A 23,316-nucleotide genomic window follows, 5' to 3' on the forward strand; every position below is an offset into this window, starting at 1 on the left:
AGTGTGACAAGAAAATATTAGAACTTCTATTTAGATTTATTTTTGTCTTATTTTATTTTAATGATATGATATGTCATTTATAAGATCCATATACTATACATTTATAAGATAAAATATATTTGTTTTTAAATATGATAATATATATTTCAATGGTGTATGCCTATGTAATTTATAAGTATATTAATATACATTTATCAAAAGTATATGCTTTAAATATTTTTACTATGATGTGTGTGATTTAAAAAATTTGGCAATCATACCATAGAGCAAAAGAGTACAAGAGAATTAGAATACAAATAATAGTACTAGTTACTACTTACTGACTGCTTGCTACGTGCCAACTACTCTTCGGTTGCTTTATTCATATTAACTCACTTAATCCTCCCAACAACTCTCTGAAGTAGGCGTCATATTAAGGTACCATGTTATTCCCCTGTTGCAAATGAGATCATTGAGGAATTGGGAGGTTGGGTAATTTATCCAGAGACACAGAACTTCTAAATGGCAGGAGATGAACTCAGGCTGGTGGGCCCCAGACTCTGTGCTCTTAACCATCTTCATAACTGCAGTTATTAAACAGGGTGTGGGGAAGGACTGGACTTAGCATCCTGAGAGCAGTCTATCGGAGCTCATTTTCCTCACTCCTATGCTAAGAGGCATTTTCCATTCCCTTTGGACATTGTCTCATCTTGAACTTCTTTTGCACCTAGATGTTGAGGCCACAGAAATAAATCAGACATTCTGCCCTCAAAAAGCTATAGTCAATGCAAAAGATAAAACAATTATATAAATAGCTATAATGCAAGTGGAAAGTGAGAAAGACAAATTAAATGCAAGAGGCATTTCCTCCAGAGGAAGGAACTGGGGAAAAGTTTGTGGAGTAAGCCACATTTGAGCTGGCTTGAAACTAAAGCTTATCTCCCAAATCACCATGTAATTAGGTAAAAAATTGCATCATGAAAGTTTCTTTGGAAATGCCTGTTTGGGGCTTTGGCCTTCTTCGTTTATGAATTCCCTCCATATTTAAAAGAAGTATGCCTTAGCCAAGCCTTACTCAGCCTGGTTTCCCTGGTAGGGAGGGTGGAAACGGGAGAGGCATCTCACTAACAGGTGAGGTTCTACAGAGTTCAGTTTTGGTGGCGATGCCCAGATTTCCCAGCTCAGTGTGCCCAGGCCACTGCCACCCACCTGCTCTGATGCCTGGTGCAAGGTGATATATGATACCCAAGAAACTGTAGTTTTGATCCCAGTTGATAACTTAAGATTGTGGAAGTTGAATTGTAGCCTTTGATGCAGTCAAAAATAGTCTTCACTACAGAAAATGGTTCTCGACGGCACAAGATTTCCCCAAGATTATCAATAGGAAAAAAAAAAAAGCCCACAAAACTTAGTAGAATGAACCGGAACCTAATGAGGTAAATAGTCAAAAGATGGGCATGCACCATGAGGGGGGCTTTTTTGAGGCCGAGAGCTGCCACCTGTTGAGGGGGCTCAAATCAGGATTTTGGCAGAAGCACGTTGTTGTGACAGTCAGTAAATGTCAGTGAGACTCGGTCTCCTCTACATACCCAGTTTAGGAATGTGGTCATTCAGCCTTCCCACACTGTGACTCAGCTCAGGAGATACAGAAAAGAAATGATTTAACTCGCTAAGACATTTGAAGTTTACTTCAAAACTGTTAACCACAGCAAAACTGGTTGATGTGCGGGTTGGGATCCAAACTTGATAATGCTTGTGTTTTCTCCCCATCTTCACTACAAAAGATTCTGTCTTGGAAGAAGCTTAGTCTGACATTTTCCAAGACAAGAAAATCAACAGCACTCATATATGTAAGAATCTGCATCACTGGAGTCAGAAAGGCATAAAATAATCTTATCTGTAGGGGAGAAATGGAATTTCATGATGAGTGATTATGTTGAAACATGTCTGCAGACTTAAGTTACTTAAGACTTACATGTCTCTAAAGGAAAATATGAATTATAAAGAAAAGAGAAGTTCTGACTGACTTCTCGGATCTGCACTGACTTATGCCAAGCAAAAAGTCTGAGACCAATCGTTCTGCCTCAGATTTTCCATGGATGAGAATGCTACCATGAATGTATCATAGACCTTCTGATACATTTTTATAAGTTATTCTTTAATTTTAAAACCTCTGAGAAAGTTTAACTTCAAAGAATATTAGAGGTTTTAAAAAGGCTTAAAGCAGAACTGATTCAAGCAGTCCAAAACACTGACAGATGTAACATGTAACTGAAAGGGTTTTCAGACACTAAGCGCCTTGAATCTGCCTTTAAAGCTCACTTCATCTTTTAATAAATTATTCTTAGTTTAAATATTCCTTCTTGCTTTAAATTTTCTCTGGTTCCCTGGACTCTGTCCATTCTCTAAGTAGAAAACAATGTTATCCTACTCCTTGTGACATAAAAATTCCTATATTATTAAAACAGAATTCTTTAAAAAAAACAAATTCTTTGTATTCTTGAAGACACTTACAAAGGATGGACCAACCAACTAATATATAGAGAGAACCTATCGAATTATAAATATGATGCTTGTGAAGGGGGTATAAAAAGCTAGCAGAAAAATTAACAATTCAGGAAACAACAGATGTTGGCAAGGATGTGGAGAAAGGGGAACCCTCTCACACTGTTGGTGGGAATGCAAGCTGGTGCAGCCACTCTGGAAAATAGTATGGAGGTTCCTCAAGAAGTTAATAATAGAACTACTCTATGACCCAGCAATTGCACTACTAGGTATTTATTCAAAGGATACAAACATAGTGATTTGAAGGGGCACATGCACCCCCATGTTTATAGCAGCAACGTCCACAATAGCCAAACTATGGAAGGAGCCCAGATGTCCATCAACTGATGAATGGATAAAGAAGATGTGGTGTGTGTACACACACACACACACACACACACACACACACACCACGAAATACTACTCAGTCATCAAAAAAAAAAAAAAGAAATCTTGACATTTGCGACGATGTGGATGGAATTAGAGGGTATTATATTAAGTGAAATAAGTCACTCAGAGAAAGACAAATATGATATGATTTCACTCATATGTGGAATTTAAGAAACAAAACAGATGAACATAGGGGAAGGAAAGAAAAAATAAAATAAGATGAAAATTGTGGGGCGCCTGGGTGGCACAGTGGTTAAGCGTCTGCCTTCAGCTCAGGGCGTGATCCTGGCATTATGGGATCGAGCCCCACATCAGGCTTCTCTGCTGTGAGCCTGCTGCTTCCTCTCCCACTCCCCCTGCTTGTGTTCCCTCTCCCGCTGGCTGTCTCTATCTCTGTCAAATAAATAAATAAAATCTTAAAAAAAAAATAAGATGAAAATTGAAAGGGAGGCAAACCATAAGAGACACTGAACTCTGGGAAACAAACTGAGGATTGCTGGAGGGGAGACAGGAGGGAGGAAGGGATACTTGGATGATGGGTATTAAGGAGGGCACTTGATGTAATGAGCGCTGGGTGTTATAGGCAACTGATGAATCACTAAATTCTACCTCTGAAACAAATAAAAAAAGCTAGTAGAGTTCCATATGATACCTCTGAGAGACTTCCTGCATTTGCACTGAAAAACTTGTTGAATTTCCAAGCTGACATTCAAGACCAATAATTCCAATCCTTCAAAGCCAGATTCTCCTCTGCACCACCACTGGGTGTGCACTCTATATTTGATTATCCCCAATGACAGGGACCTCACTATCTCCTGACAAGCTGCCCCTTCCAATTTTTGACACCGCTTAGTTGCTAGATAAGACACAATATAGGAATAAGTCAAGTCAGTTAGTAGTTAGTTAGCCACAATACAGGAATAAGTCAAGTACTGTAACTGCTGAATCAATTGAAAAAGACAAGTTCCACATGAGGTCAGAGGAAAGAGGAATCACTGTTGATTACTGTGGTCAGGAAAAGATAGTGATTGAGGGTTAAATCACCAATATCTTTTAGTACTATCTTTTGCCTCCTATGCTAAACTGCCTCTCTTGGAAATTTTCGCTCTTTTACTAACTTGCTAAAGAAAATAGTGGGCTGACTAGTTCTTTCCAGTCTTCCTTCGGGCTAAAAATGATGGGAAATTAGCATATTCAGTGGGAGGGAATCCCACTGGTGTTCTTACCTCTGGAGTCATCTGGATGGCCATCAAGGGTTCCAACAGACCAGGCCCTTCCCTCAGTTCTGAACTCACTAGTTGTATTTATAACTAAAATTAATTGTAAACTATCATTTACTGAGGTCTCTAATTTAGTATCCTAAGAATCGGAGCTGCTTCTCAATGAGGCAAAACCTCTAGAGTGAGCACATGTTGATAATTTCTAATTTTTATAATTTGGGGGAGGGACTTTTATAAGTACAGTATTAGTATATTTTGAATTGGTCATGGTTTCCAATTCCTACTCATCTTGACTTAGGATATTTTTACAACTAGTATTTGGTTTACTTTTGTGGATCATTTTGTTTTTGTATAATTGCTGGGTTGTAAACTCTTGAATGTTATTTCCTCACGGATTTTTTTCACACAGTTCTTGTATTTTTTTTTAAAGATTTTATTTATTTATATGACAGAGAGACAGCCAGCAAGAGAGGGAACACAAGCGGGGGAGTGGGAGAGGGAGAAGCAGGCTCCCAGCGGAGGAGCCCGATGTGGGGCTCGATCCCAGGACCGTGGGATCACGCCCTGAGCCGAAGGCAGACGCTTAACAACTGAGCCACCCAGGCGCCCTGTCAGTTCTTGTTTTTTAACTGAAAAGTGGGAATGAAAATTAAGAACTACTAAGGTAAAGGGAAGAATTTCCAATGATTTTCAGGCCTTTGATGGCCCTAAAAATTTCAGATGAACATTTTGGTATTTCAGAACAATGCTAGAGGGTAGATACTACTTTCCCTGATTTAAAAAAGAAGAAACTGAGGCTCAGAAAAATGAGTGACTTGCTAAGGTTTCAGAGCTAATCAGTGGTGGAAATGAAATTAAAACTCAGGTCTACCTGATTCCAAAGACCGTGGTCTTTCTGTTACATTAACACCATCAACCCCAGAGTGTCTCCCATCTAATTCTCTCCTCCAGATTCCTTTTCCTCCAGTCATGTGGCTGAATATAACTCTAATAATTACTAACTACCTGGGTAAAATCTCATTAGCACTAAATCCAGGAAAACCAAATTCTGTTAACAGGAATTGAATATTACTAAGCTGTTAAGCTGGTATGTGAATGTCTTTTGTTTTAAAAAAAATTTGGATGTAATCGTCCCCCCCCCACTTCCCCCCCCCCCCCCCAGCAAGATGTAACACATCTCTATTTCAGGGACTGAACTGCATACTAAGTAAACTGCTATGGGTAAGGTAGCTCCAGATGCACACGACATTTGAATAAAGGCTAAGAGAAAAAAAGAGAAAAAAAAGAAACCCTCTGACTTTGGAATTTCTTGCAGGCATTCTGCAAAGGCTCACTGATCTTAGAACACTTGGATGTCTCTTACTGCCCCCAGCTGACAGATGAGATTGTTAAAGCACTGGCCATTTACTGCATTCACCTCACATCTCTCAGCGTTGCTGGTTGTCCTCAGGTACGTGCACGAGTCAGAGTTCAGACGTGTCCAGCAGAAGCATGGACAAAGGGTAGCAGCTGGGGTCAGACGCATCACAGAACGCATTTTCTTTGTTATGTCTGAGGTATTCGTTACATTTTTTTTCTTTCCCCAAATTGGAAATAGCTTTATGATTTCATTTGTTTCAAAGCAGAATTTTCAAAAAGTTAAAAACAATTCTCGTTCAAATATGAAAATGTGTCTAAGGTTTATTTAATTCATTAAGGAGAGAACCAGCAAAATGGTAAAACCAGTTCATGGAGCATTTGCTCAAAGAGTATTTATAGGAATGAAAGAAAAAGAATGTTGGAATATGATTGTTGGGTTGGATCCAAAATTAGTTAATGTCCTCTAAGGTACTAAGCCCATAACCTTGGAGTTAAAGTTCCTACCAGATAGAAATAATTTACAATTCTCCTGGACAAAAATATAACAAGCTACAACATGTAACTTCACTGAGTTTGGGCCTTAGTCGATGGTAATTAGTATGGCATAATTCCTTACTGAAAATTCCTCTCGTGGGCCTGTTAAGCAATGTTTCAGTATTACACTGAAAAGATATATAATCACCTTTTCTTATTTCCAGTGTTTGATAATTTTTCCAACATCTGTTTTTATAAAAGAAATATGTACTTATTGTAAAATCTTTGGACTACATATAAAAACAAAAAGAAGAAAGCAAAAATCTGTTGTCATACTACCATCCAGACATAACTGTTGTTGGCATTTTATATTAAATCTTCTAGAATATTTTTCTATGTACACAGAGATTAGAAATCATTATAGAATATTTATGTTTTGTCCTTTTTTTAAAGAATAGAATCACACTTTCCAAAATACGTTATAGCCTACTTTCTTTTCTCTTAATACACTATGGACATATCTCCATGTCAAGAAATAGAGATCTCTGATTCTGGATTAATATGGCAGACTGAATATATATATATAATTTGTGTATATTCCCTCTTGAAAACCTACAGAACTGCAGAAGAAGGCCGAGAGCCCATGTTGATAGGGAAAACAGGAGAGAAGACAAGAGCTAGAAAACTTTGGAAGTCTGAAAATAGATTGAATAATTCAGCAGACTAGAGACAGCTTTGAATCCTAAGCCAACAGTAGAGAAAGCTGGGGGGAAAACTGATTTATACCATGATCTTCAAATTTGGTAGCACTGTTTACCCCTGGAACTGGGTTAAGAGGGTGGCTAAAATGAGGAAGACTGGGTTAAAAGTTCTTGAGAAATATAGACAGATACCTAGATTCCTCCCCCCCACAACTTCACACCCCTGGGCACCTGCCCTTCCCTACCTTCACCAAAAGGTTAGATATTTATTTCCTAGATTTCCCAGATTTTTTTTTTAAGATCTTATTTATTTGACAGAGAGAGCGCAGAAGCAGGGGGAGCAGCAGAGGGAGAGGGAGAAGCAGATTCCCCGCTAAGCAAGGAGCCCGATGTGGGACCCAATCCCAGAACCCCGGGATCAGGACCCAAGCTGAAGGCAGATACTTAACGACTGATTCACCCAGGCGCCCCTAGATATCCCAGATTTCTCAACCCTGGCATTATTGATATTTTGGATGAGATAATTCTTTGTACTGGGGGTTTATTCTGTGCTCTGTAGAATGTTTAACAGCATCCTTGCCCTCTCCCCAGTATGTGTCCATAGCACCTGGTCCCCTACACCCCCTTATCATGACAATGAAAAATGTCTCCAGATATTGCCAAATGTCCTTGCGGGGGGGAGCGGCAAAATTGCTCTACTATTTGTTCTACAGATAGTAAAAACAGAAGGTTGCTGGGGGGGGACCCTGGGTGGCTCAGTTGATTAAGTATCCAAGTCTTGGTTTTGGCTCAGGTCATGATCTCATGGGTGGAGGTATCTGGCTCAGAGCTCAGTGGGGAGTCTCTTGAGGATTCTCTCCCTCTGCTCCTCCCCCCACTCATGCATGTACCCATGCACGCGTGCTCGCTCTCTCTCTCTCTCTCTCAAATGAATGAATAAATCTTAAAAAAAAAACCCAAAACCCTAAAAAACAGAGGGTTGCTGGGCTAGGAGATACTATGTATAACTGAGAGTTTGAGTACAAAGGTGAAAACAGGAATTAAGTGACTGAATGCTGAATGTAGAGACACTCAAGCACTCTTCCAACACAGCATCCAGAATGTGGCTGCCAGATTTTTCCCTCCAGGCAGGAGACTGAAAGCTTCTTTTCTGGAGACTCTGACTAGCACAGGATGAAAGACAGAAAAATATTGACATTTGGGGGTTTATCAACTAATCATCCATCTAACCATTGAAGCTTTAGGTAGAGAACACCCACGTCATGCACTCAGACATTCTAATCAGTGTTTAGCCCTTTTGCTATTGATAAATGGCTGACAGTCAAGGATTACCAGACATAACAGAAAAGCGTCTGAAGTGGAAGATAGAGACTGAAACAGATTAAGAGAAAAAACTTGGAGGAAGAAAAATATGCAGAGGGAAAAAAATAAAAAAAATCTTTAAAAAAAATCCTCAGAAATTACAAGACCAAGAACAATCGTGTTGTCTTCCATTGTGCACACTAATGGGCTTCTTATTAGTAAAGCATGAAACTTTCAAGATGCCCTACATTCCAGCTAGTCAAAAATTCAGCTTCTCAGCCATTTAGTTTGGTGCGGTGAGTGGATTAAGAGAGTGAAGCTAGAACCTCCTAATTCCTCCATAGGTATTTGTGCTGTAGTAAGGAAGAGGAGGCAGTGGGGGAAAAGATGTGGTAAATCATGACAAAATTAATCTAGAAAGTTCAGAGCAAAATTTTTGTTTAATAATGTACTTGTTTAGAACTAGAAAAACCAGGGCACCTGGATGGCTCAGTCGGTTGAGCGTCTGCCTTCAGCTTAGGTCATCATCTTAGGGTCCTGGGATCGAGCCCACATCGGTCTCCCTGCTCAGCGGGGAGCTTTCTTCTCCCTCTGCCTGCCTTTCCCCCTGCTTGTGCTCTCTCTCTTCTCTCATTCTCTCTCTGTCAAATAAATAAATAAAATCTTAAAAAAAAAAAAAAAGAACTAGAGAAACCAAATGTCTTTCTAGTCAGCATCATCTGGTTCTAGAAGTGGGTCAAGGAACTAAGCACACTTAGCAGCACTGACCATGGACCCTCTGCAGAGTTCTTGTTTTCATTTGTGCACAGACACATAGACACATGGACAACACATGGCTCCTTGGGAATGACCCTGGCCATAAAGCAGGCACAGATGGGAAATGGGCTTTTTAGTGGCTCTACTAATTAGGGGGAAAAGTAGGAGAATGAGAGAAGTAAAGACTCCAGTGAGACTAGGAATTGGGGCAGAGGATTTTTTGTTTGTTTGATTTTGGGTTTTTTGTTTTGTTTTGTTTTGTTTCCTTTTGGTAAGGAGACGCTCCTGCTATAAACTGTGAGGTGGATACTGTCTTGTGCCTAGAAACTAAGGAGGATGTTAGAAACAAGATATTATAAAACGAATAAACCTATATCAAAGATCTAGGGTGAAAAAAGGGAAGGGGAGTAGATTATTCCAGAACCTCAGTGTAAGAGAGAAGAAGGGCTTAACTTTACTATCTTTGTGGGTCAAGTAAGTATTCTGATTCAGAAGATGTGGTAACATAATTCCAATGGAATACTCCTCACTGAGAAATCATAAGGCTATGGGTCCAGTTTAATATATTCCACCTACATTGCTTTTTAAAGATTTATTTATTTATTTATTTATTTATTTATTTATTTGACAGAGAGAGAGAGAGCACAAGGAGGCAGAACAGCAGGCAGAGGGAAAGAGAGAAGCAGGCTCCCTGCTGAGCAGGAAGCCCGATGTGGGGCTCGATCCCAGGATGCTGAGATCATGACCTGAGCCAAAGGCAGCCCCTTAGTGGACTGAGCCACCCAGACGCCCCTACATTGCTTTTTTAAATTAAATCTGATTTTACTTTAACTTCCAGTATAGTTGACACACAGTGTGACATTTCCACCTAAGTGGGTTTTGATGAGCCATGAAACACGTCAGTGTCTGGCTCATCATCCTAGGCTAGGTTTCTCAAAAGGCCACGAATCAATCTTGAATGGTCACCTTATCCACCTCCTGGAAGGCCAGCTCTTCCTTGCAACCAGCCCACCTCTAAGTCGTAAGGAGTACCGTGACCCCACCTTACCCAGCACTAAAATGGGAATAACAATCTCTGCTCAGTAGGACTGTTAGGATCTTGTATCTGGGAGTTAAAAATTTAGCCAGTCACCTCCACCTCGAGTTCCCGGCCCCGTTAAGTCCCAACAACGTCAGTTCAGTCACTGAACATCTTGAGCTTCTGATCTGTGGGAAATGTAGGACTACTTTTTTACTCCTTCAGAATCAATAAAACCTAGCTCTCTGAACTCTACCTGTCCTAGTCTTTTCCATCCTCTCACTATCTTTCTTTTTCTCTACAATTTCTATTTCTTTTCAATGACATCAGATCCTCGGAGACAATATAGTATGGTAGCAATGTCTGAAGGCATTTTTGTGAGAATCAGGCGCAATGTTAAACCTTGGTCCTATGCATGTTCTGAAAACAGGCCATGCTTAGACAATGACAAAATCTATTTTCCCAAACACAGAAAGTATACATTTCAAACTGAAGGGTTTTCTGCATACTTCCCTCAACTTTATATTAAAAACAAGAGCCAAGCCTCATGGCATGTTTTTTAGAGTGTTCAAACATTTAAAATGAGAAATTAAATCCAGTTGGAAAAAAATTCCTTTGAGGAATGTCATCTTGTTGATTCTACAGCAAGTCGCAGTTCAGCTATGAATTCAAAAGCTAGACCCTGAGTAAGTAAAATAATCTAAGAAGTACAGTTGAATTATCTCTGCAGAACATCTGGGCAAACTCTCAAGATGCTGGAACTCTCAGCAGAATTTCTGAGTAAGATTCATGTAGTCTCTGTGGCTTCTGCTCTCTCTTCCCCTGCCTACAAACATCTGTCTTGCCTTGTCCCTTTCCCGAACCATGTTACTGTACACACAAACCATCAGTGATGTCCAGATTCCTTCACAGAGCAATCCGACCTTGTCTGCAGGTTAACTTCAGAGGATATATATTTTTTATAGTTTTTGTAACATGTTATATTATTATACCTATGTTTCTAAATTGATGAAGCCTTAGAGTGGATTCAAGTTTAAAGCCAAATCCTATTATGGCAGCATTTCATAAATTGTTCACATTAGTGTGACAAGTATTACTTGTAAGTATTAAGGAAATTTCGATGAAGTTACCAATCCAAAACAGAGAACTCTAAAATGAAAATAACAGCAAGATCACAAAGTCTATTGGTGCCACCTGAAACATAATTTTACTGTTCTGGAAACAGTTAAATCACTAACGTGAGTTATAGGCCCATCACATGACAAGCTGGCAAGAGTTCTGATACCGGTTGTTACAGACTGAGTTTTTGCCCCCCCACCCATTCATATGTTGAAACCCTCATTCTCAATGTGATAGTATTAGGAGGTAAGGCTTTGGGAGGTAATGAGGTTTAGATTGAGGTCATGAGTGCAGAGCCACCATGATGGAATTACTGTCCTTATAAGAACAGGAAGAAACTAGAGCTCTCTCTCTGCTCTGTGAAGATACAGCAAGAAAGTAGCCATCTGCAAACTTGGAAGAGGGTCCTCACCAGACTTTCAGTCTGTGGGTAACCTAATCTTGGACTTCTCAGCTTCTAGGACTGTGAGAAACAAATGTCTACTGTTTAAACTATCCAGTCTATGGCATTTTGTTACAGCAGCCCAAATTGATTAGTACACTATTCTTCCCTGGGATGGAGTTCATTGGAATAATCAGTACTTAACTTTGGCTGTGTGTTCAGATTACGGACTCAGCGATGGAGATGTTATCGGCAAAATGCCATTACTTGCACATTTTGGATATTTCTGGGTGTATCCTGCTTACTGACCAAATGCTGGAGGACCTTCAGAGAGGCTGCAAACAACTTCGAATCCTTAAGATGCAATACTGCAGATGTATTTCTAAGTGAGTATGAACCTGAATATGAAAAGCTTTGAGAACTACTTTCTGAGAAAGCAGAATACGTGACTATGACATTTGTACTACAGAGTGGCTCTCAGAGTTATGAAGTTTCATTCTATTTTTTGCCTAATAGGCAACATTTTGAGCTGAACGTTATGAAGCACTCTTCTAAAATGGTCTTTGTGGTTTTCTATCCATTTCCCAGTAGCCCTTCTATTCCAAGCACTTCCCTTTCCTTGACCATGCAGGTGTTCAAAGTCTTCACTCTACTCCTTGTAGAACTATCATCACCTCTTCCTCTACTCATCTCTCAAAATATTTCCATTCAGTTAATCTCCCCTAGGTGCTAAAAATAATTAGATTAAACCAGTTAACAATTGAGTATAAATTACTAATGGTTACCCTAAGCCCCATCCCTCTCAAAGCTATTTGCTTGATAGTTGTTACTCATTTAGGGATTTCCTGTAAGAGCTAGAGCTGAGGGTAAAGTATTCTGGCTTGACCGCATCAGGACCATGCTCATTCCTGCAACTGGCAAAATATTTCCACTATAGCAAAAGTTGGGTAAATAAGCAATCTATACAAGTAGAAGGTCTCAGGTGTCTACCCTATGAGTTTTTAAATATAAAGCAGTTATTTGCTTCATTGTTTAGTTTTTTTCCTATTGATGGAGAGTAAAAATGTGCAAGTTTTAACTGACCTGATGAAGTAACCTGTGGAGTGTTCAAAATGAGAATTCTTGACCAATCCCTGAAGGTCTGGTTCTCTTCTGCAGGCTAGAAAACGGAATACTAAGAATTAATATTGTCAAAGTATAATGTGTTCTAAGCACATATATTTCATGGAGGAACTTTCTTAAGTAAGCAGTCCTGGCATAAACTGAACTATGAGATCTGCTCACTTGAAGCCTGAGGAAGAAATGGTTTCTGATCCAGGGCTGTATGTGTTAAAATGAAATAAAAAAAAAAATCACACACAAAAATTATTACTTGTAAAATAGTCACTCTCACTGGGCCCAGGCCTGCTTGGGGGAGGGCAGCCCACTGAAACTGGGTCAGAAAAAAAAGAAGCAGGTCTGAAAATTTTTGAAGAGGAGTAGAGACTCAACCCTACTTAGTAGGTCTGGGGATGACTGATACAGATACTATTAACTTCATTGAAAAGGGATACCATGAAATAAGGTCCTGGGAGTCCCTGCCAGCCTTGTCATATCATTAAACAGACAACTTTGGGTAAGATGACAATGCATGAATAACATATTACACAAAGGAGTTTGGCTTCTAATCTTCTGATTGTATTTTGACAATCACTATTTTGGGGAGGTAATATCACTAACTGCTCATAAGTGGGATTTTAAGTAAGAATGAATGGAGACTGTCTGGCACGGGCCTCTGTGAACCTAATTATGGTATCGGATATTAAGGTGTGATAAATAATGGTATTTGGTTAAGACGACCCAAAATATCTGGTAATATCCTTATCCTGCCTTTGACTGCTCACTCTTCTTCAAGGTCACTAGGTAAAAAATAGGCGAAGATAACCAAATAAGGCAAAATAAGACTACTAGCTAGGCTTGGCCCCCCAAACCCAATGCAAAATTCTCATTAACTAGCTGGATCTATGAAAAATTCCTTTACCTAAGCTAGGACAGCCAACGTCTCTCTCGTCTTCTACCACCAAGCCTGGCTCTTCCTACAAGCAAGAAGCAGAGACATGGTCCGAACGCTTAGAGGGGAACTAACTGGCTTTTGTCTATTTCGTTGTCTAAAATGGCCAAACCACATCAGTCTTCCTCATAGGCCCACCCCTGCCAAGTCCCAGTAGGAAAGAGGCCTATAGTCCTCTGATTCTATCTTTGTTTAGCAATAAAAAAGGGCAGTCCCCACCGTAGAGTGGTTTGGAGAGTATCAGCATTTGGACCAGTAAGGCTCCGAGTACTTGTCTTGACTTACAGCTTCTAGGATGGGGTACAGTTTTTTAGCCAAGGAGCTCCCAAAATACCTGGTACTGAAAACTTTGATTTGGGAAGTGTTAAGGCCTGACCAGGGTCAGGTTTGTTTGGAGTCAGCTCTAAGGACTATAAAGCAGATTCCTTCTCCACTTAAATCCTTGGGTGGGCCTTTGAAGACTCAAGCTCATGATGATATCTAATTGCTTACCTATCTATGTTCACTCCAAAAAAGCAGAGTTGTTTGCTCTTACCAGGGCTAATGTGGCTCCCTCAACTGCAGTGACTGTTTTGTCTGGGTGCAACGGAACATTTGGTAGTTGGGATAGAGGAAAATGGATTTGAATCACAAAGTGTTGGACTCCCACACGTTTGATCCCATTTGAACATAAAAACATTGCATATGTGGCTCTTAAAGTCCAATTATAGCTATCAGAGGAAAGTCTTCTATGTAAAAATTCCCCCATATTCAATGGACTCTAAAAATATTGTACCAGCTTTGCAGATCAAAGACGCCTGTCCAGTTAAACCGGGGGAGTAGCAAACTTTTGGTCAATGAGAAAATAGGCTACAGATCTTTTGCAAGAGAGCTTTCAGCATGAGATATGCTGTCATTCTACCAACCCCAGAGCCTAAAGAGATCACAAGAAGTCATTCCAGAAGCATCATGTGGAGACATAATCTAGGTTCCTTTAATTCAAGGAGGAATAAGTAGCAACTATGATCATAAACATGACAAGAATATCTAATTGTTTAGATTTGAAGGAATTGTGTACAACCAGCCTTTCAAAGTATGGGCTTCTGTGGGAAAAACACAAAAGTCAATGGAGAGGAGGAAAGGCATAGTGGGAGAGAGGGAAAAAGACCCTAACAATGGTCTACAACCCAGGAGGGTCTGAACCACAGAGAGGTAAAAGAGACATTAAGTCTATAATTAGCAAAGAATAAAGGGCCCTTTCTGACATTTTGGTGTCCAGAGTCCAAAACTTTCAACTGTAAAGAGATGAGTAGAGTCTTGGTGGCCTTTAGAGCCCCAAAGAGCAGTGCAGAGATTTCTTGAAGGCCTTCTGTAAGCAGTTGCTGGCAGCATGAATTACTAGCCAGGTACCCCGAGAAGTCTGTTGCTAGGAAATAAAACTCTCATCAGAGTTCTTTTGTCCAGCTCATGGAAAAATCTTTGGGGAAAGACCTTTGTGATCTGGAGCTACTGAATGTTATTATATGAACAAATAATATTACTTAACAATTATTATTTGCTATGTATTGTGTTAATCCTATTTGATGTTTACTATCTTATCTAATCCTCATACATACCCCCATTACCATAAAAATGAATAAGGAAACTGGTTTAAGCAGTTTAAATAAGTCCCAAGGTCAAACAAATAAAAGGCAGAGCCATACTTCGTACCTATCTTAATCATTACTATGTTGCTCTTTTGCCTTTAGATTACTGATTTTCAAGCTTTTTGAAAGCTCTAACATTCAAAGGACTTGATCAATAAGGGGAGACATGAGTTCTGTATGCCCAGTTTACTTGCTGATGCATAAATGTGATAGGCTGCTGATTGCCAGCAGTCTTTGTGTTGGCTCCAACACCCCCCACCCTTTCTTGCCTACTCAAGAAACTAGGAGGAAATGTGTGTGCGGGCAAGTAATGCTATTATAGGAATAACCTTAAATCTCCTTTAATTTAGAAAACCCAAAAATCACTTACAAAATTCAGTACCTCATTATTATTAAACATTTAATGTGATACTTCACAACTCTTTGTGCCATATCACTTTGAAAATCACGTTCTATATTGATCCAGAGAAACCTGTCTCACCAACTTAAATGAGTAATGACAACTAACCACTGCAGCACACTGGTTCGGTTCCCAAAGCATCTCCTATAAGGTCCAAGGACCTTACAGTCACTTAGGTCAAGCCAGAGTGAAAGGGACTCAGAGGATTCCATATGTACTCTAAGAAATTTAGAACACATAGTAATTCCTAACCATACATTTTCTTTTCAGTATTTCGTAGCTCCCATATATTGACCATACCTGGACACCAAACTACTTTAAAAGAGAGAAAGAGAGAGTGTGTGTGTTCTTTTTGGCAGGAACATTCAGTTTCTACATTTTCAAGTTCCTGGATACTCTTCAAAAGTACATGTGTGCAAACACACACAGAAAAACAGGATGTGTCAAAAAGAACTCAGAGATATTTGCTGGCAGTAACCATGCTTGTCTGTTCTCTTGGCCAGGTCCTGAGTCTTAGCAGTTAGTCCTAAGATTATGGATGCCAAAGGTCCAAGTAAGGTGGTCAGGACAGCTAGTTCATGGGCTAACGATTTTCTAAAAGGTGGAGAGAAGTGGATTAGGGAATAGTCTACACTGGCATTCAAATTCTAATAATCCTAGATTTGCCCCAGGACAGATTCAGATTTTCAGTTTTTTTTCCCATTACCCTTCCTGTGAAAGCCTACACGCTTAAAGATACTCCTTAGAAACACTCTAACTATACAAAGCCTTAACCTCCTGGCTTTTGAAACTGGGGGAAGAAGGGAAGGGAAGAAGGGGTCTCAGACCTGATCCTTCATTCATCTCTGGTCTGTAAGCATCACCTCCAATGGTCAGGGGACCTTCGGATGTTTAGTTCCACTGAAGGTGACTATGAGTCGAACAAAGAGCAGTGCTTATCACTAAGAGCTAAGGTAAGGGTGGCATAGAGCCAAGAAATAAGGGGTCAGTACCCTTAACCCTTGTTTTGTTCAAGGGTCAACTGTATTTCAACAAGGGAGGACATTTTTCAGAGGAATTTTATCTCCTCCGTTTCAGAAAAGGAAGGAAGATCCCTCTCTGCCCCAGCAACAATGCACTGACTACCACTTGCAGTCAATGAGAAACTGCCATAACCTCAAACTCTTGTTCTTCTCCAATAAACTATTGTTGAAAACAACCCTCCCCAATTTCCTCCTAAAACATAATAAAAGTTGACCTTCCCTTCTTCTTTTTTGGACTTGCCTATGGTTTACCATAGCTTGCTTGTCCTGAATAGCAATTCCTCTGTTATTCTCAAATAAACTTATTTTTTATCTTAAATAAAATTGCTCTTTGCTTAAGTTAACAGCATATACCATTGGGTACTTCCCCTATGGATTGTGCTCAATAGGAAACTCGTTTTGATTCTGTCCCATCGCATTGCATCTGATGAGTGCTCTTCCCTATTCATTCCCTATTTTTCTTGTCTGTATTGAGGATTCAGTATTCACAACTTTCTTGTTATTTACCCCAACTCCCATTGTTTGCCCTAATTATCATCTAATTTACCCTGGCTTGTAGCTGACTGAGGAACTATATGACCCATTATTTAAATGTTACCAATCAGCATTAAGTGTACTTATCCTCCTACCAGTTACCAGACCTCTCAAAAACTGTTGCTCTTCTGAGGCCAAAGGTTACATATACTTTGGCCAATTACTTACAAATCTTTTACTCCCCAAACTCATCCTTTTCCTAAAGGTTAAGACCATTGTTGCCTGTAATTGTACTGGTCTTATCTTCAGTGACACTGAATCATGACCAACAACTGAACTACAGTGTGCATGTCCAGAGCTCTGCTGTTTGGGATGCAGAGGGCAAGAAGGTGGGAATAGTAACCTATAAATGCCTCAAACAAACCTGCAGAAGAAAGCAAAAAGGGCTTCCCTTGTTGGTGTAAACTGCTGAAAATGTCTTGTTTTGGTTGTCACTGAAGACACAAAGAAATGGAATACACCCTTAAACAACTTACTACCTTCTTAAACAAAAGGAAAATAATAAAGTTTAAAATTATAAAAAATTAACGCCATGAAGCTATGTATTGGAAAGTAATTAACTCCAAGATCAACTTCTTATAGAGCTCAGAGGAGGAAGGGCTTGGCTTTGGGTCTTTAAAGAGACTGTATTGGTTTGAAATTTTGAAAGATGGATCGAGTTTAAATAGGCAGACATGGGGTGAAGGGTAAGTAACAATGAAGCTCTGTTGTCTAGGGTAGTGTTTTATATTTGAAACTGATGGTGCCAATATTTTATACCTCAGAATCCCTCAACATTTGGTATTATGTTGCAGTAAGTACTCAAGGCAAAACAAAACACCCTCAAAGACAAGGCAATCTCAACTCCATAGAATTGGAAAGGGAGAATAATCTTCAGAAGAAAATGGAAAGCTAAAGATAGAACACTACTATTACTGCATAATGATGTCCTATTTAGAGGACATATAAAGATCATATAAAAAGTTTCAAATGTAGGACCACACTTAAAAAAAACTTAAACATTAACAGAATGCAAAACTTCATCTTTGACCATAAACTTATCATTCAAATTTGAGAATAACTACTTCTCTAAAGAGAAGACACTTGTTTGTCAAGTTTTCGTCCATAGGATTGGTGGCTCAGAACTAGAAATTTGTATAATTTGCTTTTACTCATATTGTTCTTTAAACTTGCATGTTTTTTTTGTTTTGTTTTTGTTTTTGTTTTATGTGAGTGCAATTATATATGCCAAAAGCAATGTGGTAAGAGATGGAATCAGCAATGCTATGGTTGTCTCCCTGTTGAGTTTGGTTATAATTATTTTAATACATCTAAAATTTGGTTCAAATGAAATAGCATTTTAAACAACTGATGCATCTCAGCCTTTTCCAATTTCATTGTGCTGTCTGAACTCATATAGCCATTGAGCACAAATTTAACTCAAAGCATGTGGTAATACCAGCTTCTTTATCAATGACTGTTTCCAGACCTTTGCAATTAATAACTCAATGTAATATATGGTAATAGCGGGCAAAGTAGCTCCTTCATGGGCAAACACCATTACTCATTTCTGATCCTATAAAAGTTGCCAGTTACTTTTTTTTTTAAGTACTGATCTCAACATTCAAACCAACTTCCTAGAAAAATGTCATTGTTCTACCCTTGAAAAGGCATTTTCAAGTTAGATATACTGTTTTTTTTTTCTCATGCTGTGATATTGTGATATTATGAGAAATAGATTTTGGTCATTTAGATGACCAATATATATTTGGTCTTCCTTCACGGTTCTTGGCTCCCCAAACCCTAGGAATTTCCTGGGCAATAAGAGCAATGAGGACATCTTTTGTCACATTTGGTCTCATCCCCCATTCCTGAAATCAGTTTAGAGACATAAAGATTAAATAGGTGTCTTGTTATTTATAACAAACTCCTTTCCACCACAACAGGGTTTATGTTAATGAGGTGACTTTTGGAAAGCACCTTAGGATGGAAGCTAGGGAAACCAACCATGAACAGAGGAATGGAACTTTCAGTCTCACCCTCTGATTTCCAGGGAGGGGAGAGGGTGGAGATGAAACCAATCACCAAATGGCCAATGATTTCATCAAACATGTCTACATAATGAAGCCTTCACAAAATCCTAACGGGACAGGGTTTGGACAGCTTCCGGGGTTGGTTAATGTGCGTAGATTTTGGGGAGTGGTGCACCTTGAGAGGGCATGGAAACTCCACACCCTTTCCCCACACCCTGTCCTATTTATCTCTTCCATCTGGCTATTCCTGAGTTATACCCTTTTATAATACACCAGTGATCCAGTAAGCAAAATGTTTCTCTTGAGTTCTGTGAACAACTCTAGCAAATTGATTGAAACCAAGAAGGGCGGGGGTGGGGGTGGGGGTGGGGATTGTTGGAACTTCTGCTCTACAGCTGGTCAGTCAGAAGCCTGAGTGACAACCTGTATGCAATTGGTATCTAAAGTGGAGGGCAGTCTAGTGAGACTGAGCCTTTAACCTATGGAATCTGACACTATCTCTGGGTAGGTAGTGTCAGAATTAAGTTAAATCGTTAAAGCTGCTAAGAATTGCTTGAGAGTGGAAACCCCCCACCCCCATCTTAAAATTGGGGTCCAGAATGACTTTTAGATGCTTTTTTTTGCTTTCTTCCTTACTTCTTCCTAAGAAAGGCAGTAATAGTATTTTTAATCATTTTGGTCACTGACACCTTTGAGAGTTTGATGAAAGCCATAAACCCTCTCCTCAGAAAAATGTATATTAGGTACAAAACTGCATGAATTTTCAGGGAATTCATGGACCTCCCTGAAGTTCATCCATCTATCCAATAGGGATCTGTGGACTCTGGGTTAAGAGCTTCCGCATGGTAGGACTTCACAGGTTGGCTGGTTAGGGTACTCCCTCACCAAAGAAACTGGAAATACCAGGCAGAAGGCTCACTCAAGGGCACTACAGAGTGCCCTCAGTGTTCCCACTCCATTGCCATGCATAGCTTCCTTACCCATCACGGAGTCTTGTTAATCTCTGCACTGGCTGAATCAGAGAGCTACTGAGCTACTTAAGCTTTGGGACCCTCAATATTTGCATAATTACCCTTACCCTACCTCTCAGGACTGCAAAGAACTGAGAAATTCATTTGACTTGTGACTGTTCTTTAACTACAAATTTGCTCTAGTTTGAAAATTCTGTACTAGTAACTACTTCTGCAACTGGCTAATGTGAATCACTGTTATTGCAGGGAGGCAGCGAAGAGAATGTCATCTATAGTTCAGCAGCAGGAATATAACCCTAATGATCCTCCACTTTGGTTTGGCTATGATTATGAAGGCAAGCCCCTTAAAAAACAACACGAGATAACACCACTTAAAGGAGATGAACAAGTCACAGTGGCAGAGTCAACACACAGTAGTGAAGAGGAAGGAGTATGACCTTCAGCCTCAAGCAAGAACAAAAAATCCAGAACGTGGTAACTTCATCTGAAGCAAGTATTTTTACCACCTAGATCTCAACAGTGAAAACAAGCAGCAAATCATCTCCTGACTTTTACTTCAACTACAAATATTTCTAAATACAGTATTAGTTCTTCTAATTGGTTTAATCATGATTTTTTTTTAAAAAGCCAAATCAAGGATTGCTACTACTATGTAATTTTTCCCACTTAAATTTACCTTCATCAAACAAATAGTTCTGATGAGATTATCAAATCTAAGGTTACAGTTATATAAAACAACCCTGAAAAATGTGACGTTTTTAACAAGGAATTTAGAAGCTTTTCTTTACAAAAGAAAGCAGAGATGGTCATACAAGTCAGCATAACAGTTTGAGCTGGGGCAATGATTTTAAGAATCTGTGACGATATAAAAAGTATAGACATAATTTTTTTGAAAAGATTTTATTTATTTGACAGAGAGAGGAAGCGAGAGAGGGAACACAAGCAGGGGGAGTGGGAGAGGGAGAAGCAGGCTTCCCACTGAGCAGGGAGCCCGATGCGGGCGTGTGATCCCAGAATGCTGGGATCATGACTTGAGCCAAAGCGAGACGCTTAACGGCTGAGCCACCCAGGCGCCCCAGTACAGACATAATTTTTTAAAGGAAACAAGGCTTTCTTGTTATTTCCAGATATTTAACAATAAGAACTAAATGCCACTTAACTCTGGACTGACCTCCACATTTGACTAAACAGTCACGGATAAATGCTATGAAACATCAATTACTTGTGAATTGATAGGATGTCCCTGCAATGTTTCAGAATGATCTTTTAATCACATTGGTGCTACAGAGGAATTTTAAGAACTATGCTATGTCAAAAAAGATGCTCTCCTGATTTTATGCTTAGAGGTATGGGTTATTGTGTATCTCATTATTTTTAATAAGCTTTCATCTATGGATTTTTACTACTCTGGTAAAAGATAATAACTACAGAATTCAAATGATCACATGCTAGTATTACCATTATTTGGTATTATGTGATACTCCTGTTGATAGAGTCCAGGAAAAAAGCACAACTCTGTTCTGACTGCCACGAACAAGCTGTGTTGGTAATATTGGATCAGTCTTTTAACCTTTCTATTTTCTCCATTACTTATCTTTCTTCTTTTAATTTTAATTCCTGTGTAGTTAACATACAGTGTTATCTTAATTTTAGGTGTAGAATATTGTGATTCAATAATTCCATATATTACTAAGTGCTCATCATGGCAAGTGTACTTTTTTTTTTTTAAGATTTTATTTATTTATTTGACAGAGATAGAGACAGCCAGCGAGAGAGGGAACACAAGCAGGGGGAGTGGGAGGGGAAGAAGCAGGCTCATAGCGGAGGAGCCTGATGTGGGGCTCGATCCCAGAACGCCGGGATCACGCCCTGAGCCGAAGGCAGACGCTTTAACCACTGTGCCACCCAGGCGCCCCGGCAAGTGTACTCTTAATTCCCTTCACCTATTTCACCCATCCACCCACCCACCTCCCCTCTGGTAACCATCAGTTTGTTCCGTATAGTTAAGAGTCTGTTTTTACATTTGTCTTTTTTCTTCCTTCATTTGTTTCTTCAATTCCACATATGAATGAAATCATACGGTATTCGTTTTTCTCTGACTTATTTCACTTAGCATAATACTCTCTAGCTCCAGGGGTGCCTGGGTGGCTCAGTCAGTTAAGTGTCTGCCTTTGGCTCAGGTCATGATCCCAGGCTCCTGGGATGGAGCCCTATGTGGCTCCCTACTTAGCAGGAAGTCTGCTTTTCCCTCTCCCTCCCCCCCCATGTGCTCGCTCTCTCTCAAATAAATAAAATCTTAAAAAAACAAACAAACACTGCACCCTTTAAAAAAACTCTTTAGCTACAACCATGTTGTTGCAAATGGTAAGATTTCATTCATTTTTAAAAAAAAATATTTTATTTATTTGACAGAGAGTACAAGCAGGGGGAGAGGAAGGGAGAGGGAGAAGCAGGCTCGTGCTGCGCAGAGAGCCCGACACGGGGCTCTATCCCAGGACCCTGGCATTGTGACCTGAGCCGAAGGCAGACGCTTAACTGACTACCCCACCCAGGCACCCCTATTTTTAATTTTTTGAGAAAGCTCTGCATTGTCTTCCACAGCGCCTGCACCAGTTTGCATTCCCACCGACAGTGCAAGAGAGCTCCTTTTACTCTATATCCTTGCCACTGCTTGTTGGTTCTTGTTTTTTATTTTAGCCATTCCAGCAGGTATGAGGTGATATCTCATTGTGGGTTTGATTTGCATTTCTCAGTTGATATTGAGCATCCTTTCATGTGTTTGTTGGCCATTTGTATGTCTTACTTGGAGAAGTGTCTGTCCATGTCTTCTGCCATTTTTTAATAGGATTATTTGGTTTTTTGGTGTTGAGTTGTAGAAGTTCTCTATATATTTTGCATATTAACCCTTTATCAGGTATGTCATTTGCAAATATCTTCTCCCATTTAGTAGGTTGCCTTTTAGTTTCGTTGGTTGTTTCCTTTGCTGTGCAGAAGCTTTTTATTTTGATGTAGTCCAATATTTTTGCTTTTGTTTCCCTTGCCTCAGGAGACAGATCTAGAAAGATGTTATTACAGCTGGTGTCAGAGAAATTACTGCCTGTGCTCTCTCCTAGGATTTTCATGGTTTCAGGTCTCACATTTAGGTCCTTAATCCATTCTGAATTTATTTTTGTGTATGGCATAGGAAAGTGGTCCAGTTTTCTCAACACCATTTATTGAAGAGATTGTCTTTTCCCATTGTATACTTTTGCCTCCTTTGTTGAAGATGGGCCATATAATTGTGGGCTTATTTCTGGTCTTCCTATCCCGTTCCATTAATCTGTTTATTTTTGTCCCAGTACCATACCGTTTTGATTACTACAGCTTTGTAAAATAATTTGAAATTTGGAATTCTGATACCTCCAGTTTTTTCTTTTTCAAGACTGCTTTGGCTATTTGGCGTCTATTGAGATTCCATA

General features: G+C 39.5%; 2 protein-coding genes across 3 annotated transcripts in view; one reads left to right on the forward strand and one right to left on the reverse strand.

Moving 5' to 3' along the window:
* FBXL13 (F-box and leucine rich repeat protein 13) overlaps nt 1-20,306 on the forward strand; it is a 209,662-nt gene extending 189,356 nt beyond the window's left edge. The window contains exons 19-21 of the mRNA XM_026504143.4: nt 5,449-5,583; nt 11,467-11,630; nt 20,105-20,306. Coding sequence (XP_026359928.4) covers nt 5,449-5,583; nt 11,467-11,630; nt 20,105-20,294 — 489 coding nt within the window. The 3' untranslated portion in view covers nt 20,295-20,306. The remainder of the gene's footprint in view (nt 1-5,448; nt 5,584-11,466; nt 11,631-20,104) is intronic.
* Nucleotides 1-23,316, reverse strand: part of FAM185A (family with sequence similarity 185 member A) — a 91,226-nt gene that overhangs the window by 7,987 nt on the left and 59,923 nt on the right. Inside the window, exon 8 of one of the 2 annotated variants that reach the window (XM_026504226.4) lies at nt 12,328-12,403. In XM_026504226.4, the coding sequence (XP_026360011.3) occupies nt 12,328-12,403 (76 nt within the window). Of the gene's footprint in view, nt 1-10,053; nt 12,404-23,316 lie in introns of those variants that run through there. The other variant, XM_026504212.4, reaches the window with a different exon arrangement.

This window comes from Ursus arctos, unplaced genomic scaffold (genome assembly GCF_023065955.2).
Source record: "Ursus arctos isolate Adak ecotype North America unplaced genomic scaffold, UrsArc2.0 scaffold_3, whole genome shotgun sequence".
In the NCBI taxonomy this organism is placed as follows: domain Eukaryota; kingdom Metazoa; phylum Chordata; class Mammalia; order Carnivora; family Ursidae; genus Ursus; species Ursus arctos.